Genomic DNA, 16411 nt, shown 5'->3' on the forward strand with positions numbered 1-16411 from the left:
AGGAATTAATACTAAGCAACATCACTTTCATCCACAGTTCAAAACATATACCTCAAAAAAATAACAAAACAAAACACATACCTCTTCTAAAATTTGACAATCGTCTTCCAGTGGTCTGTTTAAGTCACTGTGAGAATAAGTAGAAAATTCTGCAATCATCATTTTATCTATCAGTTTTTCTAATTCACAAAGTTGTGATCCCAAATGCCTACAAAGGAAGAGGAAAACATAACATTTATTCATTAAAAACCCAATTCATTCATCAAGAAAACTAGTAGGCAAAACTTTTCTAGCTGACAGCATTTGTGCAATAATGTGATACTTGAGTAAAATGGAGTCTTTTAACTTAACAAAAAAAATAACTGTGATAGTTTCATCTCATCTCCCAAATTATTTTTTTCTTTACATGCTTAGCCTCCAAACACTTACATGTATTATAGGAAACATGATTCTAGAAATTTCATGACTGTTTTTTTGCTGCTTCTCACAGACAAACTATTCAGGTATTCTAAATCCTTTCCTAATTGACCATTTACTGAATAGCAATGTCAGCAGCTCCCCAGCCATTCACTTATTCCATAAATACAAGTGCCTACTATGGCCCTGCTGGGGTGGATTTAAATACCTGAAGGACTATAGGGACAGACTGACTCAATTCAATTTGTTATGAACAGTCTGAGTTACTGGGCAATTCCCCTCAGGTCATTACCCTGAAAAGTCATTAGGACACAAGACTGGAAATATAAAAATACTAAGCTACAGTCTATCCTTGGAACTTTTTCTCATAAAATATAAGGTTCCTTTTTAATCTAATATTTACAGATCCTACATAAGCTTGGAGTAAGAAGAACTCTAATCAGATGGTCAAAGTTGTGAGGGTGGTAAAGGCAAATACTACTAATGGGATTTGGAAGCTTTTCCCTAGAGAAAGCATGCAGTATCCAAAGGACAAGAATGATCCCATTAAAAAAAAAAAAAAAAAAAGCATGATCCCATTAAGTCCCTGTTCAGGGGGGCTCTTAGGATCACTATCTTCATATACTAAGGGATCTTTACCATACAGTCTAATAGCTTCATAAAAACAATGGGTAATACAGTCAGTCCAAAGTATTTAAAAAATTAAGTGAAATAGGCCAATGAGAAATTTGTTTATACATAATAAAAAATTTTTAAAGCTCTATTCTTTGGTGCATTTTCAAAACATGTATATTTAAATGTCTAAATTTAAAATTTGTCTTAATTATTGAATAGAAAACATTTAAAAACATATATACTCCAACCAGAGCCCATATTTTTAGAAATTAGCTTAAAACATGTGACCTAAAAATAAATAAATAAAACATGTGACCTTTAAATCCCTTGTTCTTTATGTAACAACATTTGGTAAGAAATGATAAATTTGAAAACATCTGATGCGAAATAATGTATAAATTTGCAATATGAAAATTTTACAATATGAAATTATATTTCTTACAGCTAATTAGAAGACTAAGAAGATTCTCATAAATGGCACCAACATTTCACAATAATCTAATTTTGAACATATTCACTAGTACAAACTTGTATTGGCAGTGTCTAGCAAAAGTATACAGGTAATTAACCTTTGACCTAGGAATTTCACTTCTCACTATCTGTCTCAAAGATACACTCATAAAAATACAAAAGAACATACATTCATTGCAGCACTGTTTGAAACTACAAAGGAATAGAAACCACCCAAATGTTGACCTATGGGGGTTAGTTGACTGTATCATAATAGACACTAATGTACTGTTAAAAGAATTGAGGACTACCAATTAACATATATTGCTACAGAGCAGTTTCTCAACTTTTTTTTTCATTGTTGCCGCAAGAATCCTTTTTAGACATTTTTATTCCTAATCACCCCGCACGTACACTTAATATCACAGATATACTGTATATCTGTTTATGTACCTTGGCCCTTTGGAGGGCCACAAGCCATTATTAATATCCAATTTTTTTTCACACTTAAAAGAACCAATTCTTGCTCCCTTAGGATGATATCCCCTCATTGAGAAGGCACACTGTAAAGTGATCTCCAGGGTATACTGTAAAGTGACAATAGCAAGGTAATGCAAAGTAATACAGTATACTAATGCTTATCTAAGATGAGGGACAGATAGAGAGATGGCTGGATGGATGATGGATAAATATAAGTTAAAACTTCTAAAAATGGTGACTTATAGGGTAGGTAGGAAGGAAGGAACCAGAGAGAAGTTAAGTTTCTTTGAACATCCTTTGTTTCAGAGATCTGACTTTGGAACCATGTAACTACTCATAGACATGTTATAGCACAACATTGCATTTAAAAATTTCAACCCTGAGGGTGCCTAGGTGGCTCAGTCCATTAAGCATCTGCCTTTGCCTCAGGTCATGATCCCAGGGTCCTGGGATGGAGCCCCACATTGGTCTCCCTGCTCAGCAGAGAGTCTGCTTCTCTCTCTGACCCTCCCCTCACTCATGGTAGTGCTCTATCTTAAATAAATAAAATCTTTAAAAAAAATTAATTTAATTGCACATCAAGTTAGCAGCAAATGTATACAAAGAGGAATTATTTCAAGTGACTTTAAAATATAGAAATGTATCTATTTATATATACAGTATATCTTAAGTGAACTTAAGGAGGCTCCTACAAAAGACATAACAATCTGAACGTTGACAAAAACAAAAACAGCAAAAAACTTAAATACTTCAAGTATATGTAAATTCACATGTTTATAAAAATATATTTTAAAAAAATCATCAGTTACCTTTGGAAGATGCTAGATTTTCAATTCATCATTTTTAAAACTGCTAAGTAAGAAAAAGGCATGTAGAATTTATCCTGCCTCTCCTTGTAAGAATTGTCCTTCAGTGTTACCAAATTGCTATGGAGAAATACCACTTTACAGAAATATTCCAATTAATAAATGAATAAGGAAGTATAGAACTAGAATATTATTATTTGTAACCCATAATGAGATGATAAACCTAAGCAGTGATCATCAAATGGCTGCTAATATCATAAAAGGAGAGACAACCAAATAATATGCCTTTTTTTTTTTTTTTTTGGATTTGGAATCTGATCTTTTACTTAAATATAAATGCCTTACTGAAATGTTACAATGATATCTCTTTTTTTTTTTGCCGAGATAAAATAAGTGTTTGTATTTTATTAGTTTCAAGGGTAGAATTTAGTGATTCATCAGTTGCATACAATGCACTGTGCTTATTACATCAAGTGCCCTCTTTAATGCCCATCACCAATTATCCCTTTCCCCCATCTGCCTTCCCCAGAAATATGTCTCTTGGCTAAAATTAAAATACACACCACTACCTATTAGGTGTTCCTGCTAAAAAGTAAACCTTCACTCTAATCAAGCATTTTAAGTCTAACTACCAATTTACAGAAAATATAAGCAAAGGATTAAAAAAAAAAACACCAATGACTGTAAGACATAATAGAATGTTGTAAAATTTCATTAGAGCATATAAACAAAATGTTCTGGGAGTTCAGAATTCACAAAAACAGTTTATACAGAAAATAATATCATGGTCAAAAAATATAGAAAGAATGAGAAAAAAGAAAACATGCATAAGCATTTTTTTTAATGCCACTATTCTATGCTATTAGCTTCATATTATACAGAAGAATCATTCACAAATAAGGACATTCACATTCCTCTTAGAGATTACCAATTGTAGCAAATAGACTACAGGAAGATTTGGGAATCAAAGTTCCCTTTAAAAACATTAGAAAGAACATTGGGGCTAAAAGCAAAACTTGGACAAAGAGCTCTCAAATGGAAACACTGTTACCAAATTAATCCCAAAGAGTCCCTCCATTGCTACTAACAAAAAGATTTTTTTTTTTTTTAAGATTTTGTTTATTTATTCATGAGACTCACAGAGAGAGAGGCAGAGACAGGCAGAGGGAGAAGCAGGCTCCATGCAGGGAGCCCGATGTGGGATCCGATCCCGGGACCCCAGGATCACGCCCTGGGCTGCAGGTGGTGCTAAACCATTGAGCCACCTGGGCTGCCCGACAAAAAGATTTCCTATTTTAATACCCTATGCTTTTCTAAGATTTGCCTCCACAAAAATGACTAAAATTTGGTTTCCAGTATAAAAGAAAAAGAAAAATGTGTGAAATTCAAGCACAATGTCTTTTAACTCCTCCTGGGAAGGCATAATCATTTTAATAAACTAAGAACACAGTTTACGTCACTAATGCTTTTAAGTAGACAAGAGACAGAAAATACACATTATCTTAATTGATCAAAAATATAAAGGGTTCGAAACTAATTCTTACGCTTCCAAATAAAACTATGGGCCTTAAAAATATTTGCGAAGCTACAAAATAAGAAACTAATGTTAATACTTAATAGTGTTAAAGTCAAGAAAGTAAATCATCAACATAAGATTTGACAGTAATTAAAACAAAACTGGGTTATTTCAACTGTAAGTAAGTATTCTTGACTAGAAAAACATTTTCTTTTAGAATACTTTCATCTTTGGAAATTATTTACATATGAAGATGTTTATCAAAGTCAGAGACTCAACATAAGTTCTGATACCAAACTTTTATATAGTTATAACCAACTGGAACTGACATTTGATAAGCAGCTTTACGGAACTGTTTCATGTGAAGAATAAGCACTCTTTATACACATGTGTAGGTTCTAAAAAAATAATAATATAGAAAGATACTTGAGTAAAATGTAGACAGTGAAAATATTTGAAAGTCTTTTTAAAAATCATATATACTTTATGAAAACTTTGTCCCTTAAGGTACAAACAAAAAAAGTAAGATTGAAAGTAAAGGCAAACTCTTCCTTGGGCTCAAAATAAATAAGTCATAATGTACTGGCAATAATAATCAACAAGGTTCTTAAATATTTTCCAGACAGCTTTGGATAACTATACTTTTCATCAGTATTATTGGACATAAACTGAAGAGTCAAGGAACATTAAGTAGAATGAAATATGATCTTGGGGATAAAAATTATAAGAGTTTAGAATTTGTTTTTAGCAGGCAGGCAGCATTCAATATTTGATTTATTTCTCAGTGCTGTCCTATTCAGAGGATAAAAGTACTCTATAGAATCAGCTTCAAATATTTATCAACATTCATGGTATTATACAGTGAAAGATACAACATCTGTCATTACAGAAGTCAATTTTTCTAAAGTAGTGATAAAATTAGTGCTATTTACTTTAAAAATATATTCCAGGGTGCCTGGGTGGCTCAGTCAGTTAAGCACTGGACTCTTTGTTTCAGTTTATGTCATCATCTAATAAGGGTCATCAGACTGAGCCCCACGTAGGGCCCTGCATTCAGCGCAGAGTCTATTTGTCCTTCTCCCTCCCGTCTCTCCCCTTGCTCTGTCTCTAATAAGTAAATAAAATCTTAAAAAATAAAAATAGGGACACCAGGGTGGCTCAACTGGCTAAGAGTCTGCCTTCAGCTCAGGTCATGATTACAGGTCCTGAGATTGAACCCAGCATAGGGATCCCTGCTTAGTGGGGAGTCCACTTCTCCCTCTCCCTCTGCTCCTTTCCCCCCTCCACCCCACTTGTGCTCTCAAATAAATGAATAAAATATTTTTAAAAAATAAAAATAAAAATATATTCTATTCAGACATTCAGAAACAGAAACATTTAAAATTTCAGAGTGAAAGGGAAACTAAAAATCATTTTGTCCATGCTAGGAAATCCAAAGTAGGCTTCAAAGAACTATGATCCACCCAAAAATGATTGTAAAATTTTAGGTACCAGTATGTCTTTATGGAAAGAAGATCTAATTAGCAGTGTTCAATAGATTCTCAAAGAGGTTTGTGACTCAGATATTTTCTTTAGACATTCAAGTCTAGATTAGGTTCCTTCCCTAAGGTTAGAGCTCCGTGACAATCCGTACATTCATCATCATACAGTATTGCACAGCATGATGACTACCCAGTAATTTCTGTCTCCTTTATTCTGCCAAATAAATTGTAGAAACAGAGCAGAGAGCATCTCTGCTTTGTTCATGGCAATATTCTCAGTAATCTGCTTGGTGTCTCACATGTAAAGGTGATCAATAACCATGTCTTGAAGGAATGAATCGATAATTTATGTCATTAAATTTGGGCCACCTTTCAAAAAATGTGTTCTAAGTAAATATTCCAATACCTATCCCTAGTCAATAAGAACTTATAATTCAGTTACATTTCTCCTGAAGCTAACTTTTCCAGAATATATTAAATATATATTAAGTTACAGAATACATCTTCCATACAAACTTTTTAATAGTCACTTAATAGAGTAAGGTTTGGATAGATTTCCCAGCAAACAGGGGCTTCTACAAGTACATTGCAAGCCTGCTTAACTGAAACTCTGATGGTCTATACCTGGTTTATCCATAAATTAAATATTTTGACATGATCTCACATAAAATAGTTAAAACCCTAATGTTAAAAACATTTTCAAAATAAGAACTTGGGAAAAACTGGGTCTTTTCCATTACCTTATAGAATTTTTTGCAATGTGATAAACAGACTGCAAATCAGAAATGAATTTTAATAATTACCACATAATTATATATAAATGTAATAATTGCATTATTAAATAAATATTAAACTTAAAATCTATTCAAGAATTTTTTAAATGAACTTAATTTTATTTTTTTTAAAGATTTTATTTATTCATAAGAGACACAGAGAGAGAGAGGCAGAGACATAGGCAGAGGGAAAGCAGATTCCTTGTGGAGAGCCGATGAGGAACTCAATTCCAGGACCCCAGGATCACGCCCTGAGCCAAAGGCAAACTCTCAACCACTGAACCACCCAGGTGCCCAAAATGAACTTAATTTTAGATATACTGGTATTCCTTCCTGCACCTTGATCTACTAACTTGACACAAAACTATTTCAACATTTTCAAAATGTTATTTTCAAAGTTGTGACCGGCCTTTCATAGGTACCATCTACCAGAAAATTTAATTTTGTTTCTCCATCCAAATGTTTATGTAAATATTGTTCATTACAGTTTTTGTTGTGCTATGACTAAAATATCACAATGATAACATTACTAAACAGATCAATCTAGAAGAAAAAATATTCATGTAACTTTCATCCATACATACTTCCTCAGCTAACATTACACACTAAAATTTATCCTTTACAAACTTCTAACATTATTTCTAAAAACTTAAAGGACATACCGGAAGCTGTGAATGCCCTGAAGTTCCTGCTGTAGAACCTCTTGTGTTGTTGCTATTAAGTCCAATGCTCCAACAAATTCAGAAGTGGATAACAACACCTGTACTGTAGGCTGAGTCTGGTGTACAGTGGCCATTAACTTGAGTTTATTGTACACTTTCACACAATTGTTTCTGGTAAGTGCCAGTCTTAAAATGTGTAGTGATCCTTCACACATTACTTTATCAATCTGTGCAATCTTATCTCGAAGCATCTTTACAGCCTGGGAAGTTTTCTTGAGGTAGTCCTGCAATTCGTGTTGAGAGGTCATTGCATGAAAAAATGCTTCGGAACGTAGAGAGATCTGGTGAGCAATGTTTACTTCCACAATATCCAGATAATGGCTCAGCTTAAGAAGGAAGAAAAAAAAAATATCATATGGAGTATTCTAAGATTATCTTCTTTGGCTATCCAAATACTTCCTGAAAATGATATAAGATTCCTACATGTATTTTAAATGCCATTATATGAACTACTGGATTATAAGGTTCTTGACATCAGGCATAATAAAATGGAAAGGAGATGAAAGATAACATGACATAGCATTCATCTTAGCTTCAGTTTTTGAGTCAGACAGACCTGGGTTCAAATTTTAGTTTTGCCACTTACTAACCAGATGACTTTATTCGAATTACTTAGTATGTCTTGGCCTCAGTTTCCTCATCTATAAAATAAGAATACTTATACCTGTATTCTAAGACTGTTAAAACTAGAAAATTACATATATAAAATACCAGTGCCTGGTACATAGAAGGAGGTCAATAAATGGTTAACTATAATAAACTTTTAGTCAGATGCACGCTGTGTGATGGTGTAGTGGTTAAGATCATTCTATCTCAGACTTCTAAAATAGATCATCATCTTAGATGACTGTGGGGTACTTTTTCTTTCTTGAAAGTAGTTGGTTTGGAGGGCAGTAATAGCAGGAGCAGAGAAAGAAGGTAAATCTGCTTCTTGCACTCTTTTGTCTCATATTTATTAATCTTTGGGTTGCTAAAAAGCAATATGGGGACAAAGCTACTTGAGTACATTACAAGCTAAAGTGGACTCAATTTTCAGAATAGGAAATGGAGAATGAGTAACTCCTTCAGGATACTGCTACTCAGGACGCAGTTTATACAACTGCTGCCAGTTTGTGAACTGTTTAACCGGTTCATGATAAAAGGAATTTGCTGGAAAGTAAATCAACTACATCAAGCCCAATAGTGATTTTTCATAGAAAGACTTTGTTTTTCCATAGAAAGACTTTAAAAAAAAAAAAAAAAGATTTTATTTATTTATTCATGATAGACATAGAGAGAGAGAGAGGTAGAGACACAGGCAGAGGGAGAAGCAGGCTCCATGCCGGGAGCTCGACGCGGGACTCGATCCCAGGACTACCAAGATCGTGCCCTGGGCCAAAGGCAGGCGCCAAACCACTGAGCCACCCAGGGATCCCCCGAAAGACTTTCTTAATAAAGGAAGCAGTGCAATGATTTACATTCTAGTGCAAACTCCTTAATTCATCACAGACCAGGACTTTGGGTAGCACTTCAATAGAATACAAATTATCTAATCCTCTTTGTATCATTCCCTCTCTTTAAACCTAGTAAGATAAAAACAGCTACTTATCAATCATAAAGTGAATCTGAAAGTGTTCTCTTGGAATCCTTTCTTCCATTCCTTTTCTAAGAAGAGAGTAGAACGAAAAGGACCCAGGATAGAAATATAACAAATCTGATACTGTAACTTACCAAAATATAAAATTCCATTACTTTAAACATTTAGCATGAGACAACTGTTTAATTTGAATTTCAAAGATTTCTGCAAGTTATCAATATTCCATTGATCTATTCCTTTCAATGGCATATTTTCATAATTCATTTTCTATTAAAGTTCTATAAAGGGAACAACTTTTAGTCTTCCTAAAAGAATTTAGCAAGTATTAGTATGTAGGATGAGATTTTTATTGGCTTTTGTTGTTTTTCTCTCTTAAGGTATTACTTTAACAGGGAACATATTGGAATGTGAAAAAGCAATGTGGGAGTGAGCCTGTGCCCATAAACCCATAATTTTCATCAGATTTATGAATCTGTTCTTACTCAAGGAAAATCCTTATAGGTAAAAATGCTGCCAGAGGAAAAATGACTTCACTTTTATTTTCAACTGTGAAAAAAGGAGTACTCAGGATCCTTTCCCTACATTTCTTCTCCTCAAACTAATTTTTTCTTTAGTTACTAGACCACATTTATTGAATAATCTTCCGAAGACAAGTTTTCAGACTGCCAAGAGAGGTCACTAGCCTGAAACAAAATGCTTTCTTCTTAGTTTAAGAACCAGTTTTAAAACAGCTCTAAACTGCTGAGAAAGAACAGGAATCAAAAGATCTTTACTTCCTATTCAAGTTTTAAAAGATTCTTGATAGGAGTTAAGCTAGGTTTAAAACTGTACATTTTCAGTGATTTTCAAGATGTTGACTTCTCACAGAATATTGTAAAATTAAAAAAAAAACTTCTGACTAATAACATGCAAAATATTAGGCTTTGCAAATCTAAAAATATACTATTGTATTTTTAATACAATACTGTATTTTGTAACTATCATATTTTTTCTTCAAAATAATCATTCTTACAATGTGGGGAAAGGAAAAATGGTACCTCAGCAAAAGTTGACTTTGTATACTTCAAGTCATAAAGAATACAAAATTAGCCAATATATTATTTGGGATAAATGTAAGCAATTAAATGTTATCTAATATATCTTTTAAGCTGAAATTCTATCAACTATTTCACATAAGAAGCACTGCAACAATTATCTTTTCCTTTTTCACCAGCACAACTTGTTTTCCATTGAATCAAAATGCTTTCACTTTATCAGTTAAGATATGAAGGCAATAATAGTAACAATGAAATTAAAAGCAATAGCCCTTACTAAATAACTAAATCAGAACTCACATAATAGGTACTACTTAACTAAAATAAAGTTTTCTACATGGAAAAAGTATAAAAGAAATTACCTTTTCTTGTAGCAACTTTGAGGAAGCTGCATCACGATTTCCTTTTCCACCAGCAGTATTAAAATGAGACCATGGTAAAACTGAATTAAAAGTTAAGGAATCGTCCAAGGCAAAATCTGGTTTCATAAAAATCTATTAAAAAATGTATTTTCCTCAATTAGATAAACATTTTTTATATCCATTAACTCTTCAAACATCATAAGACCATTAAATAATGATTAACTTGGATCTGAAGCATAAACAGCAAAAGCAAGTGATGATAGGTTGATTTACACAAACAAAAATCTGTATAAAAAAAAGTATAGCGTTTCACCACACTAAAAATACTCATGAAGAGATAGAAAAATGTTTTTTGTCTTTACCAATGGAGGTGATCATTCCATCACTATGTAACCAAATTCACTAATGCAGTCCAACTAGGCACACACCCAAGGGAGATATCCTACTTATCCCAAAATTTGTTATTATTTCCCACTGAGAGTTTTTTTTTAAATGTCAAATCTCAAACTCTATTTATATTTCTATTTTTTCCTGCTTAAAATGCTTTCAAAATTAGTTTTATAGATAGACATATATTAAATTTTAAAACCAAAACAAATTCAACTTTATGAAAAGGTCAATTGTTTTTCCTTTACATACTATAACTATTTAGGCACTAAGTCCTACCCATTATACTTTCTAAATAATACTTGAATCCTCTCTCTCCTCTATGTCTAGAGTATTTCATCAATGCAGCCCTTCATTATCTCTGGATTACAGTAAATAGCTATCTACTGATGTCCTCCTTCAATCTATCCCCTATACTAGTGTCAGATATACTTTTAAAATGCAAGTATAACTGAATTAACTTCTGTTTAAATCTCTCAATGGATTCCTATGACCTAAGGACCAAACTCTTCAGAATGGCATCAAAGGCCCTTCATTTTTTTTGAACTTTCTCACCAATTTGTATTTTGCCACTTCCACTATTACAAGTTACATTCTAGCAATACTCAACTTCCATACCCTCTTATGCTTAATTATCTTTGTATATACTTTCAGCCTAGAATATCTTTCCTGACTATTTTCCTAGAAAATACAACCCAATCAAAAGGGCAAACATTATCTCTGTATGTTTACCCCATTTCTGAACACATCAACCACCCCATCTCTGAACACAAGTACATATGCCACATATATTTATATATCTCATATTTCACAAAAATTATTTATTGACTATATGTATCACTCCCTGGAGACTGGATTTATAGCTAATTAATCTTTGTATCTCCAGTACCTAGCATAAGGCCTAAACATGGTTTGACTTACTTAATTTCTATGCTATATTTTATTATATGTACTGATCCATTTTACCTATGGAAATTCAGCAAGATGGCCAATTATCTTCAGTTGGGAAGAAATGTATTCATGTAAATTTGCCATTTAAGTAAGGTGAAAGATTAGATATGGGGAGTTGAGGGAAAGTCTTCCAGGCTAAAGGAAAAGTACAAGTAAAGAAGAGACCCAGCAAAATAGTTTAACTGAAGTAAAAAAATGTATAAAGATCAATAAGCAAAAGTTGAGTTTGACTATGATGGAAATCAATAATCAAAGGCCTTAAATGACACTTTGAATTTTATTTTGTAGGAATCAAAGTACTTAAAAAATGTCTACCCTCTCCTTTTTGTTTCTGTTGTCTGGGTCTTCTCACCTTAAAGAGTAGTTATCACAGACCTCTTTGAGAATCTGATTAATGCCATGAATCTGATTAATTAACTCTATGGGGGGAGGGGCGGGGGCAAAGAGAAAACACCTATGACACATCTCTATAAAATTTTTCATACAAAGGAAATATCTCTTAATAATTTGAAGGGGTAGTAACATCAACAAAATTCTTTTTCAGAATGGAGACTTAAACATATTTGTAGATTTAGGTAATAAAGAAATTGATGACGGTAAAAGAAAGAAGAAAAGTGATGCACAAAGTGCCAGAACAGGCAAAGTGGTTAGTGTCAGAAGGTCAAATGAAAGCTTCTTATAAGGAAAAATTAAAGATATATAAGATTATTAAAAAATTAAAGATATTAAAAGCAGTATTCTCATTTATTAAGCTCTGTTACCTTAGGTACTTGCTCCAGATCTGTCCTGGATTTATCTATGAAAAAAAAAAGAGAGAGAAAATATTATTCTTTAAACTTGTTTTCATTTTATTCCATAAAATATATTTTGACCAGATTCTGTACTATGTCACAATTATGTAATCACTTAAATCCCTCAACAAACGTCAAGCCTAATATTAAAGCACTGAAAAAATTCCTATGTTTCAAGTAATTTTAATCAATTGTATGGTAGCAAGGAAACAAAATACATTTCAAGTCTTTTTTAAATGGACACAGAAAGCTTGATGCTATCTTAAGTTTGGTGAAATTAAGTTTGGCATATGGTTTTTAAAAATGAATTACAAAAAAAAAAAAATAAAATAAAATAAAAATGAATTCTAATTTTAATTAGAATATAGGAATATTCTAATAAAGGAATACAGCTTTTACTGTTCAAAATACTCCCAAAATACTCAAAATACCCACCCAGTATGATCAAAGATTTTGATACCATATTAGGATATTAGCACCCTATTAATTTTCTTCTTAGACATCTTAGTTTGTATCATCTACAAAACTGCAAATGAACCTACTTTACCTTTATTTCACCAACTCAATCTCAGAGGAAGTACCCTCCTTTCAAAAACTAACCTTCCTGGGTTGGACTCCAGGCCCTCCTGCCTCTTCTGTGAGCTCACTTCATCAATCACCCTGCCTCTTTCTGTATCTTCAATCTCTTCCCTTCTAATAACTCTTTCTCTTTGCATATATTCATGCTCAGTTCTCTCCCATTAAAACAAATAGGAAGGAACGGAGGGAGGGAGGGAGGGAGGGAGGGAGGGAGGGAGGGAGGGAGGGAGGGAAGGATTGATCAATTAAACCCAGCGGCCTGGACTAGGCGATGCAAGGGAGGCCCTCCAGTACAAAACTTAAGGAAGCATTCACTATCGGTTATGCAAATGCCTCTCCTGCATCGAAGTTCCCAAATTAAGATTTTGTTTGATATTTATGCTATGCTACAAATATCACATATTTATCCACATATTATCTACAAATAGCATATATTCATACCATGAGTATGTAAGAGAGTCCTGTCAAAGGTATCTTTAGGAGGACAAATATTCTTGCATCTCTCATGAATCTTCTCTCTCTATAAAAAAAAATAACAAAATCAATGCTATGTAGCAATATGAATATTCAAAGCATCAAAATGTTTCATAAAAGAATATGCCAAATTAGTTCTACATTTTTAATGTGAAATCACTAGCCTCCTGAAATTAAACACAAATAACAAGTATGTTTAATAAACCAATATGAACTCTATGAATACGTACATGCTTATACTCATCCCATTTTATATAATTATAATAAAATCTCTATAAATTTGGAATGAAGTGGGAATGCAAATGAAAATCCTTATTTATATAACAGAAATCAATTGAAAATAATTTTTTAAAACAAGAAAATGTGAAAATCTATATAAGACAGAAAGGCTATTGGTTGATACTTTCTGAGAGAGAGAGAGAGAGAGAGAGAGAGGAGAGAAAAAGAAAGAAACCCTACTCTAATTTCAGATTAGATGATCACTAACAATTCTATCTTTTCAGAGATACCATAAATAGGACACATGGGAAAGTGGGGCATGGAAAGGAAAAAATACTGAGCTAGCAGTGTTCCGAGTTCTGAAGGCAATTGTGGCAGAACCTACAGGACTGTCTTCCAACGTGGCTGTACCATTTTGCAGTCATTGTGGGTCAATTACCCACGATGAATATAAGTTCCTATCAGTCCATTTTCTTGCCAGCATTTGGTCACTGTTTTGAATTTTTGCAATTCTGATAGAATGCTATAGCAGTATCTCATTGTTGTTTTAATTTGCAATTCCCTAATGACATACAATGTTAAACTTTTCATACGCTTATTTGCCATCTTTATGTCTTCTTTCATGAGATGCCTGTTCAGATCTTTTGCACATTTTTATTATGACAAAATACACACAATATAAAACTTACCACTTAAAACTATTAGTGATGTTGACTACTTTTCCACATGCTTATTGGTCATCTGTACATCTTCTTTGGAAAAATGTTCATTCAAGTTCTTTTCCCATTTTTTTAGTTGAGTTATTTCTTATTGTTGATTAAAAGTCAACAAACTCTTAAAAGGAGTTATTTGTATATTTTTGGATACCTATCCTTTATCATACATGTGTTTTGCAAATATTTTCTCCCAGTGTCTAGCCTATATACATTCTTTTACGGTGTCTTTCAAAGAGTGGAAGGTTTTAATTTTAACAAAGTCTAACTTGTCAATTTTGTGTTTCATGGATTGTGCTTTTGATGCCACTATCTAAAAAATAATCACCAAATTCAAAGTTATGTATTTTCTCCTATGTGAGCTTCTAGTTTTACAGTTTTACATTTAGATCTACAATCTATTTTCTGCTTATTTCTGTGAAAGGTGTGGGTAATCTATGTCTAGATTTTTTTTTCTTTTTTCCCTGCAGGTGGATATCTAGTTGTTCCAGTACCATTTACTCAAAAGACTACCGAATGACCTTTGAACCGGTGTCAAAAATCAGTTGACTGTATTTGTGTGGGTCTATTTTTTAGCTCTCTACTCTGTTTATCTACAAAACAAGCTGCTAGAATTTTAACTGGGATGCACTGAATCTATAGCTATAGAGCAAGCTGGGAACAAACATGTTGACAATATTGAGTCTTCATATCTATATACATGGACTCTCTCTCCATTTATTTAGATCTTCATTGATTCCTTTCATCAGTTTTGTAGTTATCCTCATATAGGTCTTGCAAATATTTTGTTAAGATTTATACCAAAGTATTTCATTTTCTTTGGTGCTAATATAAACGGCACTGTGTTAATTTCAAATTCTAACTGGACATCACTAGCACACAATAAAGTAATTCACTTTTGTAATATAAACCTTGTATCCTGCAATCTTGTTATAACTGCTTATTAGTTCCAGACGTTTCTTTTCTGATTCTTTGGGATTTTCTACATAGACAATCATGGTATCTGTGAACAGACAATTTTATTTCCTCCTTCCCACTGTATATATCTTTCATTTCCTTTTCTTATCTCATTGCATAGTTAGAATCTCCAGAGTGATGTTCAAAAACAGCAGTGAGAAGGAACATCCTTACTTTGTTCCTGATCTTGGTGGGAAAGCATCTAGTTTCTCACAATTAGTTGTAGGGTTTTTACAGATGTTCTTTATCAAGTTGAAGCTTCCCTATATTCCTAGTTTGCTAAGAGTTTTTATCATGAATGGGTACTGAGTTTTTTCAATGTTTTCTCCACATCTATTGATATGAACGTATGATTTTTCTTCTTTAGCCTATTAATGTATGGATTACACAAAGTGCTTTTTGAATATTGGATCAGCCTTGCATATCTGGAATAAATCTCACTTAGTTATGGTATAAAATTCATTTCACACATTATTGGGTTTGATTTTCCAATATTTCGTTAAGGATTTCTGCATCCATGTTCATAAGGTATAGTAGTCTATAGTCTTTTTTTTAATAATATCTTTGTCTAATGTCAATGTTAGGTTAATGCTGCCTAAGAATAAGTTAGAAAGTATCCCCTTTGCTTCTACTTTCTGGAACAGGTAATAAAGAACTTGTATAACTTCTTGCTTAAATGGTTGGTATAATTCAACAGTGAACCCATCTGGCCCTGGTGTTATCTATTTTGAAAGGTTATTGTTGATTATTATTATTGATTCAATTTCTTTAATAAGTATAGTCTTATTCGGAGTGTCTATTTCTCACGTGTAAGTTCTGGAAGTTTGTGTCTTCTAAGGAATTGATCTATTTCATCTAGGCTATGGGAATTTGTAAGCATAGAGCTGTTCATAATATTCTTTTATTATCTTTTTAATGTCCATGAGATCATTAGCGGTGTGTCCTCATTCATTTCTAATATAGCAATTTAGGTCTTCTTTTTTCCTTAAATGACCTGGCTAGACAGCTACCAATTTATTGATCTTCTCAAAGAACCAGCTTTCAGTTTGGATTTTCTCTACTAATTTCTTATTTTCAGTTTTACTGATTTCTGGTATAATTTTTATTA

The 16411-nt window shown here is 32.8% G+C and overlaps 1 protein-coding gene across 8 annotated transcripts in view; it reads right to left on the minus strand.

Moving 5' to 3' along the window:
- The window catches only part of VPS54 (VPS54 subunit of GARP complex), a 78177-nt gene that overhangs the window by 34797 nt on the left and 26969 nt on the right, over positions 1-16411 (minus strand). For all 8 annotated transcript variants that reach the window (XR_012003614.1, XM_072768584.1, XM_072768582.1 and 5 more), the window contains 5 exons: positions 13382-13460; positions 12332-12366; positions 10233-10364; positions 7201-7586; positions 82-208 (listed from right to left, as the gene is read on the minus strand). Coding sequence is in view for 7 of the 8 variants with exons in the window: in XM_072768584.1 (XP_072624685.1) it covers positions 82-208; positions 7201-7586; positions 10233-10364; positions 12332-12366; positions 13382-13460 (759 nt within the window). In the remaining variant the exon portion in view is untranslated. The remainder of the gene's footprint in view (positions 1-81; positions 209-7200; positions 7587-10232; positions 10365-12331; positions 12367-13381; positions 13461-16411) is intronic.

This window comes from Canis lupus, chromosome 11 (assembly GCF_048164855.1).
Source record: "Canis lupus baileyi chromosome 11, mCanLup2.hap1, whole genome shotgun sequence".
Taxonomy (NCBI): domain Eukaryota; kingdom Metazoa; phylum Chordata; class Mammalia; order Carnivora; family Canidae; genus Canis; species Canis lupus.